The sequence below is a fragment of the Delphinapterus leucas genome, chromosome 19 (assembly GCF_059928025.1).
Source record: "Delphinapterus leucas isolate spDelLeu-1000000601 "Yukka" chromosome 19, BTC_Dleu_Yukka2, whole genome shotgun sequence".
In the NCBI taxonomy this organism is placed as follows: Eukaryota; Metazoa; Chordata; class Mammalia; order Artiodactyla; family Monodontidae; genus Delphinapterus; species Delphinapterus leucas.
Genome location: NC_143147.1, coordinates 24,742,263 through 24,758,683, shown reverse-complemented (window position 1 = coordinate 24,758,683; position 16,421 = coordinate 24,742,263). Strand labels below are relative to the sequence as shown.

General features: G+C 39.1%; 2 protein-coding genes across 3 annotated transcripts in view; one reads left to right on the top strand and one right to left on the bottom strand.

The window, feature by feature from the left end:
* Window positions 1-240: 240 nt before the first annotated feature.
* On the top strand, window positions 241-10,357 carry TEFM (transcription elongation factor, mitochondrial). Its single transcript, XM_022595861.3, has 4 exons — window positions 241-500; window positions 1,742-2,205; window positions 3,345-3,494; window positions 4,330-10,357. The coding sequence occupies exons 1-4, from the start codon at window positions 470-472 to the stop codon at window positions 4,765-4,767; spliced, it is 1,083 nt and encodes a 360-aa protein (XP_022451569.1). The 5' UTR covers window positions 241-469; the 3' UTR covers window positions 4,768-10,357.
* ATAD5 (ATPase family AAA domain containing 5) overlaps window positions 4,322-16,421 on the bottom strand; it is a 40,799-nt gene continuing 28,699 nt past the window's right edge. The window contains exons 18-23 of one of the 2 annotated variants that reach the window (XM_022595825.2): window positions 15,751-15,815; window positions 13,036-13,216; window positions 10,621-10,802; window positions 9,249-10,114; window positions 8,631-8,786; window positions 4,322-8,524 (exon numbers count right to left, since the gene is read on the bottom strand). In XM_022595825.2, the coding sequence (XP_022451533.2) occupies window positions 8,446-8,524; window positions 8,631-8,786; window positions 9,249-10,114; window positions 10,621-10,802; window positions 13,036-13,216; window positions 15,751-15,815 (1,529 nt within the window). In that variant the 3' untranslated portion in view covers window positions 4,322-8,445. Of the gene's footprint in view, window positions 8,525-8,630; window positions 8,790-9,248; window positions 10,115-10,620; window positions 10,803-13,035; window positions 13,217-15,750; window positions 15,816-16,421 lie in introns of both variants that reach the window. The other variant, XM_022595824.2, reaches the window with a different exon arrangement.

Here is a 16,421-nt window from a genome sequence, read left to right as displayed (position 1 = left end):
TGGTGATTTGGTTATGTATGTTCCTGCCCACGCTCCCCCATCAGACTCTAGGCGGGGCCCCAATAGGAGCTCATCAATCTGTATGCCTAGATAATAAACCCAGAGAGTCTCCCCAAAGGAGGGATCTTGCCAACTACAGGCTAAAACCCGCCCAGGCGTTCTCTTCCCAGACATTCTGCTCACCGGCAGTCACGGGCCGGAGAGGGCGAGGCCGTTTCCCGGATGCAGTGGAAGGAGCCTGCGGCGCACCCGGGGGCTCCGGATCCCGGCACAATCCCGGCCGGCGTCTGCCCAGAGGCGCAGCGGAGCGGCTGCCAACAGCCCAGCGGGAACAACCTCGGGCCGGCCGGCACGCTGCTTCCGCTGGAACCTTTCTACTGAAAGGCCGGGCGCTTTTGGGCGAAGCACGCAGGAACCGGAAGTTAGTGGAGGAAGACGGGCGCGGGACCCTACTGCTTTAACGTGGAGGATGAACGTCCCTAGTCTCCTCTTGGCGGGAGGTAGGGTGCCTGCAATACTGGGTGAATCTCCCGTCTGACATTAGCCCCTGGTCCTGGAGTATATCCCCCTTGGGTCCCGTGTCCAGGTCTCCCTCTTGGAGTCCCCGCTGAGTTGACGGGGCGGTTCTGGTCGCCGAGCCTAGGAGCGATTGTGCTTTCTTCCCTGGGTTAGGGGTCCACGAGCGACTCCTCGGACTGCGCCGAGGGCGGAGGGTTCAGAGTCCAACGGCTGCTTGCTTGCTTCTGGATGCGTTATTGTTCTGTGGCCGCAATGTCAGAGTTTCCATTGGTTTTACAAAGTTGCTCCTTATATGGTTTTTCTTCTTTGTAGAAGTATAGTCATGGTAGAAATCTTGAAAAGTGTACAAAAGAAATAAAAACCGTCCTTAAACCTACCACTCAGCTAAAACATTTATTATAAACGTATAAAATTTGGTTTTTCTCTTTATTTTTGGCTGCGCCATGTGGCTTGCGGGATCTTAGTTCCCCCACCAGGGATTGAACCCTGGCCCTGGCAGTGAAAGCACCAAGTCCTAAACCACTGGACCGCCAGAGAATTCCCTAAAATTTAGTTTTATTTGGTTCCACTGGATGAGAAAGAAACTATTGAAGATAAGTATTGTTAAAAAGATCTATTAATTGGAAAAAGATTTCTCTAAGGTTAAAAATTTCAAAAACGTTAAGCAGTTGAAATCATTTTTTAAATACATGCTTCTTGGACATAAAATAAGATTTCTAGGTAGTAAAACCTAGGCGTTATCCATAAAAATCAGAAGATATCTCTTATGGATATGATCCACTAGTTCTTTCTTTCTATTTGGCTGCGTTGGGTCTTCGTTGCTGCGCACGGACTTTCTCTAGCTGTGGTGAGCGGGGGGGGGCACTCTTTGTTGTGGTGGGCGGGCTTCTCATTGCGGTGGCTTCTCTTGTTCTGGAGCACGGGCTCTAGGCACGCGGGCTTCAGTAGTTGTGGCTCGCGGGCTGTAGAGCACAGGCTCAGTAGCTGTGGCGCACGGGCTTAGTTGCTCCGCGGCATGTGGGGTCTTCCCGGACCAGGGCTCGAACCCGTGTTCCCTGCATTGGCAGGCGGATTCTTAACCACTGCGCCACCAGGGAAACCCCACTAGTTGTTAAATTATAGGAAAGTCATTGTCACTTTGCAAAGGCTCTGGTTAGGCCACAACTAACGCTAAAAGGAACTAAGACGTCTCAACTTACATTTTGCTAAAATTTCCTTTCAGGGAGGTGGAGATGTTTTCCAGTTCCGTTAGGGTTCTCCTTATTCCAGGGCCTACATAATTCCTGCTGTCGGAAAAAATCCACTGCACCAAAGAAAATTATTCCCCATGTTGATTTTTCTGATGAAAACGCAAAGGAGTCTGGAAAGGCACTTGACAAGCTCTTCTCTTCAGAACAGCAGGCTTCCATCTTGCATGTGTTGAATACAGCGTCTAATAAAGAACTTGAAGCTTTCACATTGCTTCGTGGAAAAAAGTCCCTCAGTATTGTAGAGCACAGAGAAAAGTTTGGGCCATTTCAGAATTTGGAGAGTTTAATGAATGTGCCCTTGTTCCAGTATAAAACCACCATTCAAGTTTGTAACTCCATTCTTAATCCAGAGACTGGAGGGAAAAAAAGGAAGTTACAGGAAAATCGGCTCTTGAGAAAGCTCATCAAACCAGAAATAGGAAGAGAGAGACTTAAGGTATACTCTTTTTTTCTTACTGCGTCTTAATACTGCCTAAATATTTGAGAACCAAAGCACTATTCTGGGCACCAAGACGGGATCCTTCAGGCAGATTATAGTTTAGTTGGTGGGCCCAGAGATACACATATAAATAGATAATCTATTATATGGATATTCTCAAAGAATGAGATGTACAGGTAGTAAATTGGCAATTTAGAGGAGAGAACTGTGGGTTGGGGAATCTTTACTAGAAGAACTCAGCCTCGATCATGGAGAGCTAACTAGGCTAGCAGGAAGAGGAAGGCATTCTAGGAAGAAAGGACAGTGGATGTAGAGAAGTAGGTCTGGGCAAGACTTACTTAGGAGGAATGTTGAGAAGATATATGGCTGTTTTCCTAGGCTCCTCCTTCATCTCACATATTAATTCTACTCCTATTACTTCTGATCTGTTTCTTGTGCTTCTTCACTGTGACCTAGATTCTTAGTACTTTGTCGTGCAACAGGTACCTAACACAAATCCCCACCTCTAGTCTAGACGCCTCCCGTCCATCTTCCACACAGCTGTCCACGTTCTTTCTGAAATGTATATCTCGTGTTACACCTGAATGTTGTATGCTTTGGTGGCTCCCTGTAGCTCTCAGGATAAAGGAAGTTACTTTTTGCAGAAATTTGCCTACCCCTCTGCCCTTTTCCCACTTGCACTCTTTATTCCACTGCCTGAGTGAGAGGTGTCAGCCTGTATTTGCAGACATCTGGGTGAAATAACTCCCCGTTTACCATTTTACTCATTCTCCTAGTCCTCCAATAAGTCTTCCTGACAATTCCTCCTCTCTACAGTGTAACTTGTATGGTAGCATTTCTTATAATATATGGTTATGTCCCTTGTTTCCCAGTATCTAGCACATTCCCCAGCAACATCTGAATATTTGAATGCCTACTTTGAGCTAGTTGCTGAGAACAAGTAAAAGTTCTGTTCAACAAGTAAAAGACTGCTACTGGTTACCTTTTAATAATAATTACTCTTTAACAATTCTTAGTTCATAAACTGTAAATATATTTCTATTAATAAACTAATTTGGATTTCTGAGTTTGTATCTTAAATTTTACATCTGTTAATATGTTTACACTTGTAATTAAACCAGCCTTTTTTGTTTTAGGCAATTAATAGTATTGTATCCATTGTTTCTGGTACTCGAAGAATTGCCTGGGCTCACCTTGATCGTAAACTGGCAGTGCTGGACTGGCAGCAAACTGAATACTGCCGATTGATGAAAGGAACATACCTATCGTCGGTCTATTTAGAAGAGGTAAGCCAGTTACACCTCCAAATCCCTACCTGCTAGAGCTCCTTGTGTAGTCTTTTAGTCCTAAAAGGAATGAAATAAGATAGTAAGGATGGATTTTCTTTTGGTACTTATTATTCACCCATTCCTGTGTTTTCCATCACTTATGATTTTTTAAAAATTGCATCATTTATTTTAAGAAATGCCTTATGAATCAAAGGCAGATCCTGAGAAAATCAGTGGTAAAGTATATTACTCTAAATGTTAAGAAACTTCATTACCATATTTATAAAGCTTATTCTTTTTTTTATTTTTATTTTTATAAAGCTTATTCTCCAAACACTATTACTTATTGTCTCATTTAGTCTTCAAAACCTGGTGAGATGGGCAGTAAGTAATGATCATCCTGATTATATCTATGAAAACTGGTTCAATCAAGTATATGATGTGATTAGTCAGTTGCAGAGGTGATTGATTCTAGGCTAGTTATTCCAACCCTATACTCTACCCTAGAATTTTTTAAAAGCTAAATAAGACAATCGTGTCTAATCTTAAAGCCAATATAGTTTTTAGGAATTATGAAGCCCGTTGTACAGATGAAGAAACTAGTAATTAGGAGGATTAACTGACTTGTCTTAGCTCAGCTTGTTCCTACTAGAAAGAACTTGGCTGTCCTGACCCCTTCATAGAATGCTTTTTCAATTACTTCAAAATTGTCAATAGCAATATTATGTAAGTTATATATTTAAAAAGTAGAAGTGGGACAGAGAGGGGGCCCAAACAATAAACCTTAATGAATGATTTCTGTTCACTTATTTTATCTTCCCTCCTACCCCCCCCCCAAAAAAAAAAAAAAAAGATTTCTTCAGTTATTTCAAAGATGCCTAAAGCCGACTTCTATGTCCTGGAGAAAACAGGACCTTCATTTCAGAACTCATCTCTGTTTCCTGTACTATTACACTTCCATATCACGGAAGCCATGCTGTGTGCCTTGCTGAATACAACTTTTACCCAGGATGGCCATCATCAGGTGCTGAGCATGAACCGAAACGCAGTGGGGAGGCACTTTGAACTGATGATTGGCGACACACGGACTAGTGGAAAAGAGGTAGTGAAGCAGCTCCTCTCAGAGTCTGTACTGAAAGAAGAGCCTCGGGTATTCTTCCCACTAGATAAGATAGTCCACTACAGACAGATGTTTTCATCTACTGAACAATACAGGGTAGAAGAGTTATATGATTCATTATTACAAGCTATTGCCTTTTATGAATTGGCGGTTTTTAATACTGAATCTTAAAATTCTGAGGTTAGGATGTTACATGTTCTTAATGTCATATTAATTTATATTTATGAGGTCTGAAGTTTTAAAACCAACTGTTTTGAACATCCGTGTTAATGGAGAAGAAAACATAAGTTTGAGTGTATTTAGATGTTTCAAGTCAGACTTTTGGCTACTGAGTGGTTTACACAATAATAAACCAAGGCTAAATCAATAAATATGAGATTCTGTGCCTTTTGGGTTTAAGCGTTAAAAAATAAGATGTTCCCTAAACATCCAAAACAAGAAACAAAGTTATCTTCCTTGAAAGGTAAATGCCATCTCTACTAAAGGATTTGCATTATTTTCATACTGTTAAAATAGGGAATAATGATTTTTCTGGATGGTGCTCATCATGGGAATAAAGCTATATATAACTGATAACACAGCTTGTAGAATCCTCTTCTTACTCTGAAAGTACAATGTGGTTTGATGCACTGCCTCCAGAAGGGAGTTTTCATCAGCTCAATCTATTAAGCCCAAAATAAATAAGCTTTGTTTAATAGGCTTTTTTTTTTTTTTTTTTTGGCTGCACCATGCAGCATGCAGGATCTTAGTTCCCCAACCAGGGATTGAACCTGTACCCCCTACAGTGGAAGCGTGGAGTCTTAACCACTGGAATGCCAGGGAAGCCCAATAGGCTCATTTTTAAACTTTGAAATTTTTTTTTTTTTTGGTCTGCATTGAGTATTCGTTACTGTGCGCGGGCCTTTCTCTAGTTGCAGCGAGCAGGGGCTACTCTTCGTTGTGGTGTGTGGGCTTCTCATTGCGGTGGCTTCTCTTGTTGCAGAGCACGGGCTCTAGGTGTGCGGCCTTCAGTAGTTGTGGCACACGGGCTCAGTTGTTGTGGCTCGTGGGCTCTAGAGAGCAGGTTCTGTAGCTGTGGCGTACGGGCTTAGCTGCTCCGTGGCATGTGGGATCTTCCCGGACCAGGGCTCGAACCCGTGTCCCCTGCATTGGCAGGCGGATTCTTAACCACTGCGCCACCAGGGAAGCCCTAAACTTTGAAATATTTTACTTAACAGACCATCTTTTGAGAAAAGTAGCACTTTTCCCCCCACATCTCTCCATTTCCATTAGATTTGCCATAGTTCAGGCCCTCATTGTATCTCACCTATACTGAACCCAAGTCTCCCTGATGTCAAAGCATTAAGTCTTTTCTTTCCTTTAATCTAAAAGTGAAGTATACTTGTTGGGAAAAAAAAAATTCAAATAATCAGAAATCTATAAAATACATGGAAGTCCTCCCTTCCAGCACCTCCAACTCCCTAGGCAGTCTGATGTACACTGTAGACTGTGGCCGTGCACATGTAAATCTCTACATATGTGACTGTATACGTGAGCATCTCCACCTTGTAACTGTTGTAGATACCTCCAAGTACACAGCTGAAATCATTCTCTTTCCTCCAGACCACATCATTTGCCATTGTTTCATACTTTAGTAAACAGTTTCACCAACCATTCAATTGTTCATGCCAGATGTGTGGCATTCTACTTCTCAACATTTCTAGAAATAGCTGTAGTGAAATGTGTCCAAATTAGACATTTATAGGATAAGATGCTAAGTACTGAAGAGTCATCAAAATTTGGTTACTTTTATCACAAAAGTAAATTTTAAGTCTTACAGGAACCTTTAAGAATTGAGAAAATATTTCCCAAAATTATGCTTAACCTTAAAAAAAAAAGATATCAAATGTGTCCCTATTAGGGAGGAAAATACCCCCATTATTTCTTGGTTTTTGATCATTTAAATACAATTCTATGGAGTTATTTTACTTTGGTTCCTCAACTGATGAGGATTATCCGAATTTTCTAATAATTAAAGACCAAATTAACTGGTAAATGCTCTACAGGTAGTGGACTTTTGCATTCAGTAGAAAATAATAAATCCATATACTTAAAAAAATGCCTTAGATGTTATTCTCTTTTGTACAGGGACCAAACCTGTAAGATATAGACTATATCCAAGCCTGTACAATATCCATATTTACCCAGATGATTACATCTGGACTCTCTAAACATTGCAGTCTTTTAGCTTTACCCTTTAATTAAATCAGTGTACTATCAATACAAGAAAAGGCAGGTTATACAAATAAGAGGTAAAAACATTTTGTACACAGGTATACATCTATTTTTCAACTGTACAAAATTAGGATCCTTATTTTTGAAGTGAAAATTAATTCACCAGATAATGTAACTGAATATTAAGCTAATATATAATATAAACACTTGAAATAGGAAACTATTTTCAGATACATCTGATTGCAAAAATGATTTTAAGTGAAATGTGGTATTTTAAAATCTTGTAATTAAAAATATATACTTTCTCCAAAAATATAACCTTAAGTCGAAATGGCTATCATGTAGAAATCCTAGGGTAGAATCCTTTGTTACAGTTTCAGTGAATAGCAGTTTGTCCAAAATATTTATATTATCATTAATATCTTTATGAAATAAAACACCAATGATATAAAAATACAAGAAAAATGTACAAATGATTTGAATTGTCAAAATATACAAGATATCACATTTGTATGGTTGCTAAAAAAGATTTACGAAAACTACAGTTCATAATCTTGATTTTACCTTGTCAGCGTTCAGTGATTCACATGGTAAAATATACTGGATGAGTACGCTAAAAATAATTTTATCAGGAAGATCTTACTTTTTGAAATTTCTTTCCTAGGAAGTTTGCTTATGTATTATACATGCTATTTTGTATTTTGGATTGTATAAACTTATTTTATTTATTTATTTATTTATTTTGGCTGTGTTGGGTCTTCATTTCTGTGCGAGGGCTTTCTCTAGTTGCGGTGAGTAGGGGCCACTCTTCATCGCGGTGCGCGGGCCTCTCACTGTTGCGGCCTCTCTTGTTGCGGAGCACAGTCTCCAGACGCGCAGGCTCAGTAGCTGTGGCTCACGGGCCCAGTTGCTCCGCGGCATGTGGGATCTTCCCAGACCAGGGCTTGAACCCGTGTCCCCTGCATTCGCAGGCAGACTCTCAACCACCGCACCACCAGGGAAGCCCTGTGTAAACTTATTTTTAAAAAAGATTATCACCTAGGTGATTCACATTCACAGCGTGGATTAAGGGTCACCAGAAGGGGAAAAATTATGGATTAGTTTAGCACTGAAGCACCTTTAGAAATATTCAGTGAACTCTACCTTCTAGAAACAGCTCACACACATACAAAAATAGTCCAACAACGCTAAATCAGATAATACAAAAAAATTCAAAAAACCCCACCACTACCACAATTATAAATACAATTTGTAACTCAAATCTTTTCATTTTAAATATTTACACACTAATAAGAAATATACAAATAGTATGTTTTAAATGTACATTAAGAGAAGTAAACTCTTCCATGAAAATCACTATAAAAAGGTCTCTTGGGCTTCCCTGGTGGCGCAGTGGTTGAGAGTCCGCCTGCCGATTCAGGGGACACGGGTTCATGCTCTGGTCCGGGAAGATCCCACATGCTGCGGAGCGGCTGGGCCCGTGAGCCATGGCCGCTGAGCCTGTGCGTCCGGAGCCTGTGCTCCGCAACGGGAGAGGCCACAACAGTGAGAGACCCGCGTACTGCAAAAAAAAAAAAAAAAATGTCTCTTAAGGACCATGTAAGAATCTGTCCAAGGCACTGTAAATGTAGGATATTAAGGGAAGCCAGCTGCCAAAGTGTTCATAGTCTCTTTTGAAATGTTAAGATGAATTCCTTCAAGATAGTGCAGGAATCTGTCAAAATTACAAGGAAAAACATAGTTTAATATTAATAGTTCCATCAGATGAGAATATTTATCAATCTTGAAATAGTTACGTAAAACGTTTTTATAGAAACTACCTCCTTTTACTTTTTCCTTGTTCTTTTAGCTTCTCAGTCTTACAAATGTTTCGCAGAGTTGGCAAGTATTCTATTATACTAGCTTGTCTATTACCCAGGTTCGGAAGAGATCGGCTAGAAAACACACTTTTGATGACTGCTATCCTCTTCCAAGCACTGCTGTAAATTAAAAGTAATGCATTATTTTTTGATTTTTAATGCCCGATAAAAATGCAACAATCCCAAAACGAGCTGCTGGTGTCTGCTTCTCCCTGCTTCTGGTCTAGACTAGATTAACTGTATTCCAGATTCACTTTCTATATCATTTTCAACACATCAATCACTCCCACACTGAAAAGACTTTAATGGCTACCTGCTGTCTGCACAGCAAATCCAGACCTCTTCCCTGTTATCCAAGAGTCTCCCAAATCTACCCCCCACCCCAATCTCTCACTTTTTCTTCCCAGCAATCAGGCTGGTCTCCTTAACTGTCTCATTAGAAGCTACATTATTAATATGAAGGGCTTACCATGATCAATAAAGCCCAGCATTTCAAAATTAGTAAGAGAAAGAAACTAGTAATTTCCGCTTTATCATTTATTATTGAAAAATAAAAAGTAAACAGAAGTCAAGACTTACTCTAAATTAGCTGCTGACTGACTGAAGTGTACATTGTTGCGCTTTTGTGAAACATAAAAAGTAAGTTCTTTTGTTGGATCTCTTCCTACTTTCTTGCAAGAATTCAGGGAGGTTTCCAATGCTTTTGAAATAGTAGAAGAACATTTAGTAAAGCTGAGAGCTTCTACAGCTGCCTTTAATTCTCCAGAGCTTTGAGAAGTCCATCCATCACTACTCTCGAGACTAAACTCATCACAAAGTCCACTTTTAACCTTTCCATTTGTCCAGCCAAAATCATTTTTACGAAATTCCCTATGTTCCCTTACATCAGTTAAAAGGGCATCTAAGAAGGACATGTTGTCCATGAATTCAGTGAGAGAATTTAAACAGTGAGAAACAAGGACAGAATATTTCTTTTCTGCTGGTGTTTTAGGAGAACGAGGAATAGATTCAACGTTTGACTCTAGACAGGTGTCTAGTTTCTTTGTCTCTGGATTGCTTTCTTTATCTCTAGCTTTGCTTTCTTCTGAATTTGGAGAAGATGCAGAGGAAAGCCTAATAAATTCATCAGAAAAGTCCAATTCGGTGTCAAATAAGTCACTATCATCTAAAATTACCATCTTTTTCTTATGTTTCTTTTTTTGTGACTTTTTCAATGGCTTCTCTCCTTCAGAAAGTTTCCTAGCAAGACATTTCATATTTTTTGTTGCTGCATTGGTGTCCACACTTACTGATGAACCAGAAAAGTTTTCTGTTTCTGGGATGATATTAACAGGTAATGGTAGAATGAACTCAAGATTACTATATAAGAAATCTACATTCCTCATTTGGAATTCTGTAAGAAGCTGGATGAGCTTATGCCATTCTTCCTTTGTTCTGATTTTGTGCTGAAAAACAATATTGAGTAAAGAAATGTCATAACAGTACATAGTCTGAACATTTTTCTACCCATATGAATATAGTGTCACTCCTATCTATTTTCAAAGTAATGAGTTGCTAACCCTCATAATTTTATTAACCTACACTTCCCTAATACATCAAATAGTATCATGAGTCTAAAAGATTAATTTAGACTGTTAATTTAAACAATTAAATTCTCTAATAGTCAGTATATACCCTAATTCAATAATTAGAAGCTCATTTGCTTAAAAACTACTGTTATGAAATTGTCTTTTTTTATCTGAAATATTTCTAAGTTCTATTCTAAATTCTATAATATACATCTAGAGCAAGGCCTATGCACCATTTGTCAAAGTGGTACAATGTGTTAAAATCAGAAATCTGAAGCCTGTAAAAATTACTGGTAAATTTGAGTTAACCTTAAGATTCAAAAGACAGAAGTGAGTGTTGGGAAGATGAAAAAGAACATAAATTTACTAGACATTGAAAATACCTTCAAAAATGAAAATAAGTCTTCAGATGGGGAAAAAATGTTCTTAAGGCCAAACAAGGTCTCAGCACAGCCAATGTCACATTTGGGAAGGTCTGTTGGATTCCTTTTAGTATTTTTAGCATTATTTTTGGAATCAGGGTCATCTTCAGAGCAAACAAGTTGTACATTTCTGCTATTTCCTCCTACAAAATTAGTAAAAGAAAACCTTAGCTATCCATATTTTTATCAAATTGTAGCAAGCAATTATTTAAGCAGTTATTTAAAATCCAAGATCCTTTGGCATTAAAAAAAAATTATTTATTTATCTATTTATTTTTGACTGTGTTGGGTCTTTGCTGTGGGAACGCCCTCTCTAGTTGCAGCCAGCGGGGGCCACTCTTAGTTGCAATGCGCAGGCCTCTCACCGTCGTGGCCTCTCCTATTGCAGAGCACGGGCTCCAGAGCACAGGCACAGGCTTAGTGGCTATGCAGCATGAGGGATCTTCCAGGGCCAGGGACTGAACCCACATCCCCTGCATTGGCAGGAGGATTCTTAACCACTGTGCCACCAGGGAAGTCCCCTTTGGCATTTTTTGGACCTAATCCTCATTTTGTTATTCTCCCCATATGTATCTAATTCATAAAACGTACAATACAAACATGATTTCTACATAGGTTAAGTGGGGCTGGGGTGTGGGGTGGGCTTACAAAACAATCCAACAGAAAAAAGAGCAAGGACTGGACAGGCAAGTCACAGAAGAAACACAAATATCGAATAAACTCATAAAAAGATGTACAATTTTACCAGTGATCATGGAAATGGAAATTAAAATAAGATACCATTCATTTTTCACCTTCTAAATTAGCAAAATTAAAAAAGATATTCACTGCATACTTTAACAACAAACTGAAGATGACTTAAATGTCACCTAGTAGGTAATGGTTAATTAAATTACGTTACATCCACTTTATATTATGGAATGGCACACAGCTGTGAAAAAGAGAGGGCTAGAACTATACGTACTGACAATAAATTGTGAGGTAAGAACAAGCAAATTGTTTAACAATACATATAGTATTGGTTAATTTTGCTAAATAAGTAGGTAGCAATATTTGTATATGCATAGATAAAGGTCTAACAGTAGCTACCTTTAAGAAGTGGGGCAAGATCTTTTTTTACATTATATACTTCTGTATTGTCTGATTTCCAATGAGTGTGTATCTGTGTCTTTTTAAGACAGGAATGAAATGCATTTAAGATCTTCAAGAAAAGAAATAATGCTAAAGTTCTTGGTATTGCATTTTATAACCAGTAATATGGTGATAGTTATTAACTTTTGTTTAAAATAGGATATTTTCCATGTCTTATTTATCATATTTACTTCTAAGAAATAGTTAAAACTGCCAGCTTAAATTGAATTAAATACTTTGAAAAAGAATAAGATATTAGGGCTTCCCTGGTGGCGCAGTGGTTGAGAATCTGCCTGCCAATGCAAGGGACACGGGTTCGAGCCCTGGTCTGGGAAGATCCCACATGCCGCGGAGCAACTGTGCCCGTGAGCCACAACTACTGAACCTGCGCGTCTGGAGCCCGTGCTCTGCAACAAGAGAGGCCGCGATAGTGAGAGGCCTGCGCACAGCGATGAAGAGTGGCCCCCGCTCGCCGCAACTAGAGAAAGCCCTCGCACAGAAATGAAGACCCAACGCAGCCAAATAAATAAATAAATTAATTAAAAAAATAAGATATTAAATTTTGAACTAATCAGAAAACCAGTAAGGGATTAATATTACAGAACTTCACCTTTTTTAAAATTAAATATTTGTATATTTCCCAGAGCAGGATCTGTAACTACAGAACTGTGACTGTGGAGCATGGAAACCACAAACTATGAACTTCTTCAGGGAAGGAACCATGTCTTATTCATATAAACACAGGACCTGGCATGGAGAAAGTCCTCAGTAAATGTCTGGGACTTGAATTAGGTAACAATGACTGAAGATTGGTAAGAAATAAAGCATTTCTGAAATAATAGAGTTCTTAGGAAAGACAGAATTATAGGCTATTAAGGAAGCTGAAAAGGAACTTACAATACAGTCATCTAAAAATAATTTACATATGGAAAAATTACCAATACTTATTTTTTTAATAAGTGAAAAAAGGAAGTTGCTAAATAATATAATTCTATTTGTTTATAAGCAACTATGTTTATAAATGTACAAGTAACCATTTGTTCCAGGTTCAGTTTAATTGTATTTACCCACATTTAATGCTTACAAAACTTTTCATCAACTAAGTTGATGTATGTATGTTTCTTTTAATATTAACATGATGCCTCAATGCTCAAAATTTTTATAATCTTTCAAATGTTTTGGTACAGCATATATTTTAATATAGGATCCCATTACAGAAATTTCTTTTACAACAAATCAACTTACGACAAAAAGATAATGGCCTTTCTTCTAAAAATCCACCTCCACTTCTAATCCAGAATTGTAAGTAAAGGATACTTTTTCTGATGTCACAAGTATTTGCAGTTAGCAATGTTACAAAATCTTTCACATCGGTTCTAAAATTCTCAGTCAAGCAGATCATCTGTAGGTAGCTGGCAACATTTAGCTGAGAGAGAGTGAGAGAGAGAGAGACAGGAGGGGAGAGGTGGGGGTAGGAGGGAGAGAGACACAGGAAAGAAACATGGTCAACTGCAGAGTTAACAGAAATACATCAATAATATCAAAAAGCAAGCCAAATTTTGCTAAGATTCACAATATTTTAAACTCTTATTGAGAATGATTGATCTAGAAAAATATAAAGGAATATGGTACCAAATTAAAAGCATTTACGTAAACTTCTTTTATTAACTGTATATAGTCTGAGACAGCAAGGAAAATTTTATGGGAGATTCTCCAACCTGAATCCTGAAGGCAATTTTATTAAACCTTAAGAAAATCCCTTAGGGGGCTTCCCTGGTGGTGCAGTGATTGAGAATCTGCCTGCCAATGCAGGGGACACGGGTTCGAGCCCCGGTCTGGGAAGATCTCGCATGTCGCGGAGCAACTAGGCCCGTGAGCCACAACTACTGAGGCTGTGCTCTAGAGTCCGCGAGCCACAACTACTGAGCCTGCATGCCACAACTACTGAAGCCCGCGACTAGAGTCCGTGCTCCGCAACAAGAGAAGCCACCACATTGAGAAGCCCACGCATCACAACAAAGAGTAGCCCCCGCTCACCGCAGCTAGAGAAAGCCCCTTTGCAGCAACGAAAACCCAACGCAGCCAAAAATAAAAAATATATAAATGGGGCTTCCCTGGTGGCGCAGTGGTTGAGAGTCCGCCTGCCTATGCAGGGGACACGGATTCGTGCCCTGGTCTGGGAAGATCCCACATGCCGCGGAGCGGCTGGGCCCGTGAGCCATGGCCGCTAAGCCTGCGCGTCCGGAGCCTGTGCTCCGCAACAGGAGAGGCCACAACAGTGAGAGGCCTGCATACCGCAAAAAAAAAAAAAAAAAAAAAAGAAAAAAAAATATAAATGTATAAATAAACTTATTTTAAAAAAAGGAAAGAAACTACTGGCACAGGTAATATGAGCAAATCTGAAAAAGCATTATGGTGTGTGAAAGAAACTAAATAAAAAATACTACATATTATAAGATTCTATTGACATGAAATTCTACAATTGGCAAAATTACAGTGACAGAAAACAGACTGGTAGTCAGTCGGCAGGGCCGAGGGGTTAGGACAAAGGACAGAACACAACGGCACACAAAGGAACTTTTGGTAGTAATAAAGATGTTCTCTATCTTGATGGACATGTTCTGTAACTACATTTGTCAAAATTCATTGAACCATACACTTGAAGTGGGTGTATTTTACTGTAAATAAACTATACTTCAAAGCTAATTAACAGAAAGCAAACATGCACACACACAGATGGATACCACTACCATGGCCAAAGTTAAAAAGACTGACAACAGTTGCCAGAATTCTCATGCACTGGAAACCTATCTGGCAGAGTCTTAAAAAGCTAAACAAATAAAAATAACATAATGCATATGATTCAACAATTCCACTGACAGAACAGCATGGATAAATCTAAAAAACATAATGTTAAATGAAAGAAACCAGATATAAAAGGACACATAATGTTTCCTATTATTTGAAATTTCAGAATAGACAAAACTAATCTGTTAATACACATTAGAGTAGTGGTTATCAGGCCTCCCTGGTGGCGCAGTGGTTGAGAATCTGCCTGCCAATGCAGGGGACATGGGTTCGAGCCCTGGTCTGGGAAGATCCCACATGCCGCGGAGCAACTGGGCCCGTGAGCCACAACTACTGAACCTGCGCGTCTGGAGCCTGTGCTCCGCAACGAGAGAGGCCACGATAGTGAGAGGCCTGCGCACAGCGATGAAGAGTGGCCCCTGCTCGCCGCAACTAGAGAAAGCCCCCGCACAGAAACGAAGACCCAACACAGCCAAAAATAAATAAATAAAATTAAAAAAAAAAAAAAAAGTGGTTATCTCCGGTGGAGAGGGGAGTGCTGACTAAAAAGGACCCAAGGGAACTTTTGGAGGTGATGGAAATGTTCTATATTTTGATCTGGGTGATGGTTACATGGATGTTTATCTCTGTTCACATTTTTCAATTTGTGTACTTAAGTGCATTTTTTTTTTTTTTTTGCGGTATGCGGGCCTCTCACTGTCGTGGCCTCTCCTGTTGAGGAGCACAGGCTCCGGACGCGCAGGCTCAGCGGCCATGGCTCACGGGCCTAGCCACTCCGCAGCATGTGGGATCTTCCCGAACCGGGGCACGAACCCGTGTCCCCTGCATCGGCAGGCGGATTCTCAACCACTGCGCCACCAGGGAAGCCCCTTAAGTGCATTTTTAACTATATGCAAATTTCACCTCAGTAAAGCACTGGTTACTATGAAAAAGACCTAATGAACACTGGAGTCTAGTAAAAATTTGAATACATGAATTTTGAAAAAGATATTTTTTAAAGTAGAAAAAAGATAATCAGAAGTCTCCTAAAATGCAGAAATTTTAACATACCCCTTAGTAACCACATTTAAAAATTATAACTAAATTTTATAATAAACCACCTTCTATATAATTGTGATATATAATTTATGCTGATCAAAATTCAAAACTTACCAGTGAAGGAGTGTTAAAATTAATTTCTTCAAAGCAGCCATCAAACATTAAACTAAATGTTGGATCTATGCGGAAAAAACATATTTTTAAACATTAAGACCACGAAGGTACTTTCTCTAGTCATACTTTTCTATGAAAGTATTCTATATTTCATCAGTAATGAAAATAAAATATGCAAATTATAAATCATTAAGGAATTGAACTTACATCTTGACGTTTTAATTAAACTACCATCTCACTTGGGATTAATATGATTTTTATCGATATTTTTAGAGTATAATCATTAACTATCAAACGGCTATTAATTTCTAAGTAGAGTCTAACAAACATTTTCCAACAGAAATCCATAGCAGAGATATTCTACTGAATATGTGTAATGACAAATATTAGAAAAGAATGTTATAAAACAATTTATAGGGAATTCCCTGGTGGTCCAGTGGTTAAGACTCCACGCTCCCAATGCCCAGGTTTGATCCCTGGTCAGGGAACTAGATCCCGCATGCCGCAACTAAAGATCCCGCACTTGGCAATGAAGATCCCGCATGCAGCAACAAAGACCCCATGCAGCCAAAAATAATTAATTAAAAAAAGAAAAAGATTTAGAAGCCTCCTCGTTTTAGGGAAAAAAACAGACTTAATTTACCAGCAGACTTCTAAAGGAACATATCTAA